This window comes from Geotrypetes seraphini, chromosome 1, assembly GCF_902459505.1.
Source record: "Geotrypetes seraphini chromosome 1, aGeoSer1.1, whole genome shotgun sequence".
Lineage (NCBI taxonomy): Eukaryota > Metazoa > Chordata > Amphibia > Gymnophiona > Dermophiidae > Geotrypetes > Geotrypetes seraphini.
In genome coordinates this window covers 298,843,664-298,857,030 of record NC_047084.1, presented here as the reverse complement: position 1 = coordinate 298,857,030, position 13,367 = coordinate 298,843,664, and the positions used below count along the sequence as shown (strand labels likewise).

Here is a 13,367-nt window from a genome sequence, read left to right as displayed (position 1 = left end):
TTTGTTTTTAATGGCACAGATGTTACAATCTGCCCCATTAAAAAAAAGAAAAAGAAGCTCCCTGAGTTGATGGCTCTCCCTAATGATGCCCCATGAACCAGCACCGCAACACCCCCCCCATGGCACCGAGAATGGCAGGAGGGATGCCTACTCCCTTCTTCCTGGCCGAATACCCCTGCACCATGCCTCCACCTGGTCCTTGAGCCCCCCTGCACCACCAACCCTCCCCCCCCAACCTCCCCTCCCCCTGAAAAAAAAAAAAAATGGCAGGAGGAATGCCCACTCTATCCTGCCACCGGATGCTCACCTGGACCCCACCTCTACTCCCTAAACCCCCCTCCCTGAACCCTGTACCTTTGTTAAACGTTGGGAGCTGGAGGAAAGCAAGGTTCCTTCAGCTCCAAAATCTGCCTGTCGACAATGACGAGTCTTCCCCTCTCCGGTGCACCACCTCTATGTGTTCCAATTTTTCAGCCTGTTCCCCACTCATGAGCTCCTCTGAGTCCGGTATATTAGATGTGTCTTCTCTCGTGAAAACCGACGAGAAGAACGTGTTCAATCTCTCAGCTACCTCTTTATCCTCCTTAATCACTCCCTTCCTATCCCCATCGTCCAATGGCCCCACCTCCTCTCTCGCTGGTCGCTTCCCCTTTACAAAACTTCAAGGCATTCTTCAGTTACGTAAAGGGGAAGCGACCAGCGAGAGAGGAGGTAGGGCCGTTGGATGATGGGGATAGGAAGGGAGTGATTAAGGAGGATAAAGAGGTAGCTGAGAGATTGAACACGTTCTTCTCGTCGGTTTTCACGAGAGAAGACACATCTAATATACCGGACTCAGAGGAGCTCATGAGTGGGGAACAGGCTGAAAAATTGGAACACATAGAGGTAAGTAAGGAGGATGTCCTCAAACAGATAGACAGGTTAAAATGCGGCAAATCGCCGGGCCTAGATGGGATCCACCCAAGGGTTCTAAAGGAACTAAGACAAGAAATAGCGGGCACAATCCAGCATGTTTACAACCTATCCTTGAAAACTGGAGAGGTACCAGAGGACTGGAAATTGGCGAATGTCACACCTATCTTCAAGAAGGGATCGAGGGGTGACCCCGGGAACTACAGGCCGGTGAGCCTGACTTCAATTATAGGGAAGATGGTGGAAGCTATGATCAAGGACAGTATTTGCGAGCATATCGAGGGAAATGGCCTACTGAGAACAAGCCAGCATGGATTCTGTAAGGGAAGGTCATGCTTAACGAACTTTCTGTACTTCTTTGAGGGAATAAGCAGTCGGGTGGACAATGGGGAACCTATAGACATCATTTACCTCGATTTTCAAAAGGCTTTCGACAAGGTGCCACATGAAAGGCTGCTTAGGAAGCTGTGGAACCACGGGGTGGGAGGGGATGTGCACAGATGGATGGAGCACTGGTTGTCGGGTAGACTGCAGAGGGTCGGAGAAAAGGGACAATATTCTGACTGGCGGGGAGTCACGAGCGGTGTGCCACAGGGATCGGTGCTGGGGCCGTTACTCTTCAACATATTTTTCAATGACCTGGAAAAGGAGGCAAAGTGCGAGGTTATAAAATTTGCAGACGATACCAAACTGTGCGGCAGAGTTAGGTCCAGGGAGGAGTGTGAGGACCTACAAAGGGACCTGGACAAACTGGAAGACTGGGCAAACAAATGGCAAATGCGCTTTAACGTGGAAAAATGCAAGGTCATGCATATAGGGAAAAAGAACCTGTTGTTCAACTACAAATTGGGGGGGGGGCATTGTTGGGAGACAGCAGACTTGAGAGAGACTTGGGTGTGATGGTGGATGCATCACTGAAGCCATCTGCACAGTGCGCAGCAGCCTCGAAAAAAACCAACAGGATGCTGGGCATCATAAAGAGGGGCATAACAACCAGGACGCGGGAAGTCATCATGCCACTGTATCGAGCGATGGTGCGTCCACATCTGGAATACTGCGTTCAATATTGGTCACCGTACCTCAAGAAGGACATGGCAGTACTTGAGAGAGTCCAAAGGAGAGCAACGAAACTGGTAAGAGGGCTGGAACACTGCCCATACGCTGAGAGGTTGGATAGGCTGGGGCTCTTCTCTCTGGAAAAAAGGAGGCTCAGGGGAGATATGATAGAGACCTTCAAGATCATGAGGGGCATAGAGAGGGTGGATAGGGACAGATTCTTCAGGCTGAAGGGGACAAGTTCAAGTTCAAGTTCAATTTTATTTGATGAATCGCCTATAACACTTTCTAAGCGATGTACAATTTAAAACATCATATAAGATAACAAGCAGTATTAATAACAAAAATTCTTAACAAACTTTTTTAAAAAGCATAAATTTATAACATACAGTGTTAGAACTTAAGGGGTTACGTCACTAACTAGGTACATTAGGGAAAAAAGGGCACAGTTACAATTTTCTCAATCTAAGATGGAAGAAACATTAAAGGTAAACACATAGGGAAAGGGCAAAAAATATATTTAGAAGATTAAAATTTTGAGCTTGAAAAACAACAATTTTTTGAACAGAATTTTAAATCTTTAAATAATAAAAGCATCTTTAAATAAAAAGGTTTTTAAAGATTTTTTAAAGGAATTGAGGTCTTTTTCTTTTCTTATATAGAGGGGCAGATCATTCCAAGTTTTAGGTGCTAAAACGGAGAACATTTCATTTCTTCTTGTGCCTACTATTTTTAGAGAAGGAACTGATAATAGATCTTGAGATGAGGATCGAAGGGATCGAGAAGAATGATAAGGAATAATCATTTTGGATATAAATTGTGGTTCATTAGATGCCATAGTCTTAAAGATTAATAGTGCTATTTTAAAAGTAATTCGGTGGTTAATGGGTAGCCAATGGGATTTGATCAATAATGGGGTTACATGGTCATATTTTTTTGCTTTATGGATTAGTTTTATTGCGGTGTTTTGGATAATTTGAAGTCTCTTTTTTTCTTTTTGCGGTATATTGAAGAGTAAAGAGTTGCAATAATCTAGTTTTGATATTATCATAGAATGAGTAAGTATACTAATGGATTTGGGTTCTAAAAAAGAGGAAATAGAACGTATAAGACGGAGTTTGTAAAAACAAGATTTGACAGTTTGGTTGATGTGGTCATGGAAATTTAAGTTAGTGTCAATAATTACACCTAAGATTTTTAATGATGATACTGATACAATTGGAAAATTATCGAGTAAAAATGAGGATATTGGGACGATGTCTTTTCTCCAAGTAAAAATCATTGTTTGTGTTTTCTGTATGTTCAAAGATAACTTATTGGAGCTAAGCCAAGTTTTAATTTTTTCTAGTTTACAACAGGTACGAGGGGGCATTCGGAGAAACTGAAGGGAGATAGGTTCAAAACAAATGCAAGGAAGTTTTTTTCACCCAAAGGGTCGTGGACACTTGGAATGCGCTACCGGAGGAAGTGATCAGGCAGAGTACGGTACAGGGATTCAAACAGGGAGTGGACGGATTCCTGAGGGATAAAGGGATCGTGGGATACTGAGGGAGGAGCTGGGATGTAACACAAGTATAGAAAGCTAACCAGGTAATAAGTATAGAAACCCAACCAGGTCGTGCATGTGCAAGACCGGAGGGTTAGGACTTCGATGTGAAGATAGGACTTCAATGAGAAACCAAGGTGGCAAGGGAGCCCCTTCTGGTGATTCAGACAGGTTGTGACCTGTTTGGGCTGCCGCGGAGCAGACTGCCGGGCACGATGGACCTATGGTCTGACCCGGTGGAGGCACTGCTTATGTTCTTATGATGCATGGAGAGGAGCCTAAGGTCCTGATTGGCTCAGATGCCTAAGGCCCCTCCTAAGGGGAGGAGCCTTAGGTGTCTGAGCCAATCATGGCCTTAGGCTCCTCCCTCTATATCCCATGTGATGCACAGGGCGGGGCCTAAGGTCTGGCATCGGAGCAAATATTTGAAGAATAAATCTGTTGTCTTCTACTTGGTCATCAGACTGTGGGGTTCTGCTGAGTTCACCACAGTTCCTAATACTAATAAAATGTTTTTGGGGGGTTTTCAGTTCTTTCGGAGCATTATTTACAGCTTCTGCCTCTGTGCAGACAAAAAAACATTATGCAAAAAGAGGGGCTATTTCCATGTGCAAGATGTCTTCAGCTTGAATCCCTCATGAAGGAAATGATAGAACTAAGAGAGAAGGTGGCAAGACTGAGAAGCATCCATGAGAACATAAGAACCGCCATACTGGGACAGACCAAAGTTCTATCAAGCCCAGTATCTTGTATCCAACAGTGGCCAACCCAGGTACATTGATGAAATACTTTATGAGGCAGATTTCCAGCAGTGAGGAAGAAGAGGCCGTACTAAGGGAGGACTCAAAGGTACAGGACCATGTAGTATTGATATAGTGACTCCATTTGCCCTTGAAATGAAGAACAGATAGGCAAGCCCTGGAAGTGGAGGTGAGAGCATCCGAAGGGAGAGGGAGAACCAAATCTCAAAATCCCCCAAGTTGTTTGATTCATGACCACTAAGAGGTGAAAGGTAGTGGAAGATTAGGTCTTCACCTTTGAAAATCTTTTTTCTGTTAGTCTCTGGAGGATTCAGAATGCTAGGTGTTCAATCCCTTCCTGCAATCCAGGTGTTGCAGAAATCCAAACACTTTTCTGAGCCCATGCTCCTCCCACCTGAGCGAGAGAGAGTTAGAGTCCCCTATAGTTCAGTCCCAAAGCCAAGCAAAATACCTGCACAAATCCATGGCAAGGAAGGGGGTACTGGGAAAGCTCCCCAGCAACATTTTGCTCTGCAAAACATGAAAACAAGCAACAGGCACAAAGGAAAACATTGAAGAACAATGTAGAACTAACCTGCTGTGTGCAACTATCACCAACATGAAGCAGCCTTCAGTAATATGCATACTATGCAAAGTCCCAAAAGCGGCATGAGCGAGAGAAGACCAAAAGGAGCCGCCCTGCAAATTTCATTTGGAGAAAACGAACAAAGACTCCACCCACAAAGCAGCAACCCTTCTAGTGGGAGGGCCCTCAAAGGAAACCAGCAGCAGATTGCCATGGAAATGACCATACTAATTCATCAAGTGATCAAGGTCATAGACACCAGGCTTTTCAGAATGTAAACCATCCTGAGCTAAAAGGGTTGAGATGATATATAAAATAGTCCATTATTGTGTTCTTTTCTCGTGGGGTTTTTTTTGGTGTACAGTGGAACCTCGGTTTGCGAGTGTTTTACAAGACGAACAAAACACTCAAACTTTTGTCTCGCAAACCGAGCACTTACAGCTGCAGGAAGCGCCACTTCAGAGGGATTCCTCTTCCGTCCACCGGCTAGCCTTCCACTCTGGGTGCCTTCCGCATGTTGGAGAGCCTCTATCTGAGCCCATGCAGCCGCGTGCCGTCCCACCTGCACGTTCCGTATGATCACGCACGTCGATGATTGACATGCGTGATCATACGCAACGTGCAGGTGGGACGGCACGCGGCTGCATGGGCTCAGATAGAGGCTCTCCAACATGCGGAAGGCACCCAGAGTGGAAGGCTGGCCGGCGGACGGAAGAGGAATCCCACTGAAGCGGCGCTGTGTGGGCTCAGGAGTTCTTTAGCGGCTGGCGGACAGATGAGGCATCCCCCCAAAGTGGCACTGCAGGGTTCTTCAGTGGCTGGTGGACAGAGGAGGCGTAACTAGAGACCCAGCACCCATCAGGTACAGACCCCTGGGCCACGCCTTGCCACTTCCTCGGCACCTTTTAGGTTCTGGAATGAATTGTCAGTGTTGCCTTTATGGCCTATGGGGACAGTTTCTTTGATATACGAGTACTTTGGATTACGAGCATGCTTCTGGAACGAATTATGCTCGTAAACCAAGGTACCACTGTATAATAATAATAGCTTTATTTATATCCCGTCAAACCTATTCAGTTCAATACGGTACACAGTAAAGTAGAAATACAGAATGGATATCGCAGGTATCGTGGCAAAAGAAGATTACAGAGTTGGATTAGAGGGGGGTGCGCGGGTAGGAGGTGGTGCTCCTTCTTGCTGTTACCTTAATTACCTTTTAGGTTAATGTTTCCTTCCTTTATGCAATAAGCACTGGGCTAAAGTTCAGGATTATAAAAAAATACAGACACAGGACAATTAGTTTTCACAAAAGGACATACCTGAGAGCCATTTCATAGGAGGCCAGCTCTCCTTTGAACTCCATAGGAGTATGAATCTTCCCTGCAAGTATAAACACAGCAATGCATGAAAATTCAAAACCTGACAAGCATACATACCCTATAGTTTAGAAAAAGTAATTTCCAACTGTTTTAAGAAAGTGCAGGAGCTGAAGGGTGAATTATCTGGAATATCACACCGTGATTTTGGAAGCAAGGCACAGCCATGGAATTATCAAACAAATGAAATAGTGTAACATCAAATCAAAGTGTAAAGAGAAATAAAAATAAGAAGTGTATCACCAAATAGGAGGTGGCTAGCTATTAATGTACTCGATAATTAGGTTCCATTCCTGTCTCAGATTCTTTTTTTTTTTTTTGCATTCAATTAAATCTTTATTCATTTTTTCATCTTACAACAAGCGTATCAATGAATAACATTTGAATGTAAAAACATCAGGGGATCGAGGGGCGACCCGGGGAACTACAGGCCGGTAAGCTTGACTTCAGTTCCGGGTAAGATGATGGAAGCACTGATAAAGGACAGCATCTGCGAGCACATAGAAAAAAATGGACAACTGAAAGCGAGCCAGCATGGCTTCTGCAAGGGAAGATCATGCCAAACAAACTTACTGCACTTCTTTGAAGGGATAAACAGCCATATGGACCAAGGGGAACCCATAGACATCATCTATCTTTGACTTCCAAAAGGCCTTTGACAAGGTACCCCATGAGTGGCTACTAAGGAAGCTGTGGAACCACGGGGTGGAAGGGGATGTACACAGATGGATTAAGCACTGGCTAGCAGGCAGGAAGCAAAGGGTTGGAGTGAAGGGCCACTACTCGGACTGGAGGGAGGTCACAAGCGGTGTTCCCCAGGGGTCGGTGCTCAGACCGCTGCTGTTCAATGTATTTATAAATGACCTAGAAACAGGGACGAAGTACGAAGTTATAAAATTTGCGGATGACACCAAACTCTGCAGCAGGGTCAAAACTGCAGAAGAATGTGAAGACCTACAAAGGGACCCAACTAAACTGGAAGAGTGGGCAAATAAATGGCAAATGCTAGAGAAATGCTAGGTCATGCATATTGGGAAAAAGAACCCCATATTCAGTTACAAAATGGGGGGATTAGTACTAGGGGAGAGTAACCTAGAAAAAGACTTGGGTGTGCTGGTGGATACAACAATGAAATCAACGGCACAGTGTGCAGCAGCCTCCAAGAAGGCAAACAGAATGATGGGCATTATTAAGAGGGGTATTACAACCAGGACGAAGGAAGTTATCATGCCGCTGAATCGTGCGATGGTGCGCCCACATCTGGAGTACTGTGTCCAGTATTGGTCGCCACACCTCAAGAAGGACATAGCAATGCTTGCGAGGGTCCAGAGAAGAGCGACGAAAATGATAAAAGGTATGGAAAACCTTTCATACGCTGACAGGTTAGAGAGGTTGGGGCTCTTCTCCCTGGAAAAGCGGAGACTCAGAGGAGACATGATAGAGACCTTCAAGATCTTGAAAGGCATAGAGAAGGTAGAAAGGGACAGATTCTTCAGGCTATTGGGAACCACAAGTACAAGGGGGCACTCGGAGAAACTGAAAGGGGACAGGTTTAAAACCAATGCTAGGAAGTTCTTTTTCACTCAGAGGGTGGTGGACACCTGGAATGCGCTTCCGGAGGTTATGATAGGACAGAGTACACTATGGGGTTTCAAGGAAGGATTGGATGAATTCCTGAAGGATAAGGGGATTGAGGGATACAGATAGAGGTAGAGATAGGCTATAGAAAGGGTATCGATAGAAAAAAAATAAAATAAAAAAACGAGAGGGATTAAAGGGCTTAGACAAGGACCACCTTACAGGTCATGGACCTGATGGGCCGACGCAGGTGCAGACTACTGGGCACGATGGACCTTTGGTCTGACCCGGCGGAGGTAACTTCTTATGTTCTTATATAAAAATTGTAATTCAAGATCTTGCTAGCTAGCATGGAAATTTGGAACACTCTAGAGTCCAAATTTATCAAGGATTCTACCTTCTCTTCCAGGTGGTGTGCTTGCATATGTTCTGGAACTATGTGCCTTTTTTAAAAGCAGACTAAAGACTAGTGTTGAAATTGAGGCTTATTAAAACCAGAACAAGATTGATTCTATGTAGTGTATCAAACTTGCCTGGAGACCGAGAGTATCCCTCACTGATCGCTGCATGGAGTCCCTCTCCGAAGCGTTGAGCTTATCGGCTCAGGCACACATCCCCTTGAGATTTCATCATCGTCACCTTCAGGAACAATTGGGGGAACCGGACTACGATTCAATTGCTTTACGATGGTCTCAGGATCTCCCTTGTGCGGTGACTGCAACTATGATTCGCAGGGGGACTTTTTGGACAGCCCGTGTGACTCATAATGTTATCTTGTTTGAACTTAATTACAAATTTTTACACAGGTTCTACAGATCAACTGCATATCAGTTTCGAGCTAAAATGTGTGCGACTGACCAATGTCTCAAATGTCCTCATTCGCCATCTACCTTGGGACATCAGTTCTGGACTTGTACTCGGATCACTGCATTTTGGCATCAGCTACATATTCAAACTATGTGGAATTACAACTTTGTCCTGGACCCGGTGATGCTGTTTGCGTTGGATCATGTTCCCTTGTCTGCTCCAAAGGGATTTCGCAGCTTTCTGTCAAGAGCGGTGTTACTGGGGAAGAAAGCAATCTTGCTGTGCTGGATTTCCACTGATTCCCCGACACTTTCACGTTGGAGAACATTGATGATTCACCAAGCATCCATGGAGAGGCTCTGTTTTCCTTCCTTGGACTCTGCGCAGGGACGGTTATTTAGTCTTTGCTGGACGCCTTTTTGGGAAACTTTAACGCCAAGGGCACGTAGCCATTTATTGAATGTTTGAGTGTATTTGCTGTGATAGCACTGGATTGGAATTTGTGTTTTTTAAGGCATAGCTAGGGGATTGGGAGTGGGGAGGGATGGGGGGGGTGGGAGGGGTAGACCTGAAGCGGGGTTAAGTTGGGAAGTGTATTGGTGCAAGCTTTCTTGTGTTGTACATCTTGCATTTTGAAGTTTTACTTATTACAAAAATTTAATAAAATATATTTTGAAAAAAAAAAAAACTTGCCTGGAGCTACTCTGTGAAAGAGAGTGGTGCTTATCAGTTTTTAACTAAAGCCTCTTTAAGTAGATTATGGAGAGGCACCTTTATAAAATCTCTAGGCCATTCTTTGTAATTTAAAGTGTCCATCTATTCTAGGCTCTGTCTCCGATTCCAGGGAAAAACTGCTGATGCAAGGTCAAAAAGACTACTTTCATTGTATGCTAATAGATCTCATGCATATTCATTGGGGAAATCCTGAAAACCCGACCGGATTGTGGCCCTCGAGAAGGGACTTTGACACCCCTGCTCTGTGGTCTAGAAAGGTCAAGTAATTGGTAATTTGAAAAAAGGTCAACGCTCCTGGCCTGAAAACAGGCTGAGAGGAGCCCGAAGGCCCAAAAAAATGAAAACTTACAGTATACTGGAAGAATAAAAAAAATTAAGGTCAAAATAATGACTAAAATAAATTAAAAAATTCGAATGAGGACTCACAAAAACTACCAAAAGTTTGATGCGCTGAGAGAAACTAACAAACAGCTTCTCAGCTCTGCAGAAAACTGAGAACCAATGGTCTTGCGAATTTTCAGATGGGAAGGCAACAACATGCAGTATGGGCGGTCTTAAGATTTAAAGTGATAGTACACTTTTTTGTGATGGCTGTGCTGGGTTCAGTGGATGACAATCACTCACATGTGAGAATATTCTGCCTGCTGGTCCTCAGAAAATTCATGGCTCAATTTCTGGAAGCAGCAGCCCATGAAACATGAATTTGGGTCGGCATCTATTCCCCATGGCATTCTTTAGAGATAAGTGATTTCAAATGTATCTTTCATATAAATGAGAAGTATATGTACTTAATATACACATAAAAGGGTGAATATAAGAAAAATTGATGTAATTCAACTCTTATGAAGATATAAATATGAAAAGCTCACCTCTGATGGCTCAACATCAAAAAATCATTATAAAGGATACACATAGTTGATAGGTATTAACAATAGAAGAGCCATGTAGTGATCTCACTAATAGGATGCAGACTCTAGCTAGGATTAGAGCAAGACATGGGGACAAATTTTTACCCGTCCACACAGGAACTCAATTTCCTCATCCCTTCTCCATAAGTTTTGTTGCTGTCGCTGTCTCTGCCCCATTCCTGTAAGCTCTACCTTAACCACACAACCTTGAAAACTTATGATTTTAAAGTCTTTGAGCTTATGCAGATGAAGACAAAGCTTGCGTGAATGGGGCAGAACTCACCAAGACGGGAAAGCAGTTATTTACTGTAACAGTTGTTATCCAGGGACAGCAGGCAGATATTGTCACACATGGTTGACGTCACCGACGGAGCCCCGCAGCAGACAGCCTCGAAAGCAGACTTGCTTGAAGATCTTTATAAGAGCTTCAGAGTGCTGCATTGCGCATGCGTGAGCACCCTCCCTCCCGAACTAGGGGGGCGCAGCTCCTGTGAGGATCCTCAGTTCAGATACCTAGCTAAGAAGCCAACTAGGGAAGGTGGGTGGTGGGTTGTGAGACTATCTGCCTGCTGTCCCTGGATAACAACTGTTATGGTAAATAACTGTGCTTTATCCCAGGACAAGCAGGCAGCATATTCTCACACATGGGTGACCTCCAAGATAAGCAGAAAGGGATGGAGGGAGAGTTGGCAATTTAAGAAAAAAGATTTTGCAAAACAGATTGGCCAAAATGGCCATCCCTCCTGGATAAGGTATCCAGACAGTAATGAGAAGTGAATGTATGAACCGAGGACCAAGTGGCAGCCTTGCAGATTTCCTCAATAGGAGTTGATCTGAGGAAAGCTACAGATGCTGCCATTGCTCTAACTTTATGGCCCGTGACTCTACCCTGCAGAGGGAGACCAGCCTGAGCATAGCAGAAAGAGATGCAAGCAGCCATCCAGTTGGAGATGGTTCGCTTCGAGATAGGACATCCCAACCTATTTGGATCGAAAGAGATGAAAAGTTGAGGAGATGTTCTGTGAGGCTGAGTGCGTTACAAGTAGAAAGCCAAAGCATGTTTGCAGTCCAAAGTATGGAGCGTCACTTCTCCAGGGTGAGAATGAAGTTTCGGAAAAAATACTGGCAGAAAAATAGATTGATTGATATGAAATTCTGAAACCACTTTAGGCAAGAATTTTGGATGAGTACGTAGGACCACCTTGTCATGGTGGAAAACTGTGAAAGGTGGGTCCGCAACCAAAGCTTGTAACTCATTGATTCTTCGAGCAGACGTGACAGCAATGAGGAAAACCACTTTCCAAGTGAGATACTTGAGATGAGCTTTATCAAGTGGTTCAAATGGAGGTTTCATTAGTTGAGCTAAAACAACATTGAGATCCCAAACCACCGGAGACGGTTTAATTGGTGGATGAACATTAAAGAGTCCTTTCATAAATCGGGAAACCACAGGATGTGCAGAGAGAGCTTTCCCATCAAGAGGCTGATGAAAAGCAGCAATAGCACTAAGATGAACTCGAATGGATGTAGATTGAAGTCCAGAGTTCGATAAGTGAAGTAAATAGTCCAAAACAGAAGCCAAGGATGTAGACATTGGCTCTAGCTGACGTGTGGAACACAAAGCAGAAAATCTAGTCCATTTCTGGCCGTAACACTGTCGAGTGAATGGCTTCCTGGAAGCGACCAAAATATCTTGAACAGACTGGGAGAAGTGCGAGGAGTCAGTCAGGCCGAAAGGTACCAAGCTGTTAAGTGTAGAGACTGAAGATTGGGATGAAGTAAAGATCCCTGACTCTGAGTAAGCAGAGAGGGAAAGACTAGTAGAAGTAGAGGTTCCCTGGTGCTGAGTTGAAGTAGAAGGGAGTACCATGGTTGTCTGGGCCACAGAGGAGCTTTCAGAATCATGGTGGCATATTCCGTCTTGAGTTTGACAAGAGTCCTGAGAATCAGCGGAAATGGAGGGCAGGCATAGAGAAACTGACCCGTCCAATCCAGGAGGAAAGTGTCCGCCTCCAGACGTTGTAGAGAATATATTCGAGAGCAAAACTGAGGCAGCTTGTTGTTGAGGGGGTACACAAAAAGGTCTATCTGCGGGGTCCCCCAGCGAGCAAATACCTGACGCAGCATGGGGGAATTGAGTATCCATTCGTGAGGTTGCAGAAGGCGACTCAAGTTGTCCGCCAGACAGTTGTGTTGACCCTGAATATAGACAGCTCTGAGAAAGATGTTCTGATGAATTGTCCAATGCCATAGATTCAGAGCCTCTTGACACAGGGAGTGAGAACCCGTACCCCCCTGCTTGTTGACATAATACATGGCCACCTGGTTGTCGTCTGGACCAGTACCACCTTGTCACAAAGAAGGTGTTGAAAAGCTTTGAGAGCATTGAAGATCGCTCTGAGTTCCAACAGATTGATATGACAAAGTTGGTCCGCCGAAGTCCACAGACCCTGGGTACGGAGGCCGTCTACATGGGCCCCCCATGCGTAGGTTGACGAGTCTGTTGTGAGAACCTTGTGATGAGGAAGAATGTGGAATAGCAAACCTCTGGAAAGATTGGAAGAGAGCATCCACCAGTGGAGAGACCGCTTCAACAAAGGAGTTACTGTAATTTGTCGGGAAGGCGGGTCTGTAGCTTGTTGCCACTGAGATGCCAGGGTCCATTGAGGAATGCGAAGGTGAAGTCTGGCAAAAGGAGTCACGTGGACCATAGAAGCCATGTGGCTGAGCAGAACCATCATTTGTCTTGCAGAAATTGATGGAAGACGAGATACTTGAAGACAAAGGTGAATGAGGGCATCTTGACGCGACGGAGGTAGAAATGCTCTGAGTTGGATGGTGTCCAGGGTGGCCCCAATGAACTAGAGAGATTGAGATGGGGTCAACTGAGACTTCGGAAAGTTGATTTCGAACCCCAGACTTTGGAGGAACATAATAGTCTGTTGGGTCGCTGCAATAACCCCTTGAGGGCTTTGATAAGCCAGTCGTCCAGGTACGGAAAAACGTGAAGACCATGAGAATGAAGAGCTGCAGCCACCACCATCAGACATTTCGTAAATACTCTGGGGGAGGAGGCGAGTCCGAAAGGAAGAACTCTGTACTGAAGATACCCACCTTGAATCG

The 13,367-nt window shown here is 44.9% G+C and overlaps 1 protein-coding gene across 2 annotated transcripts in view; it reads right to left on the bottom strand.

Moving 5' to 3' along the window:
• IDH3B (isocitrate dehydrogenase (NAD(+)) 3 non-catalytic subunit beta) overlaps positions 1-13,367 on the bottom strand; it is a 119,102-nt gene that overhangs the window by 76,360 nt on the left and 29,375 nt on the right. For both annotated transcript variants that reach the window (XM_033954281.1, XM_033954272.1), the window contains exon 5: positions 6,160-6,220. In XM_033954281.1, the coding sequence (XP_033810172.1) occupies positions 6,160-6,220 (61 nt within the window). The remainder of the gene's footprint in view (positions 1-6,159; positions 6,221-13,367) is intronic.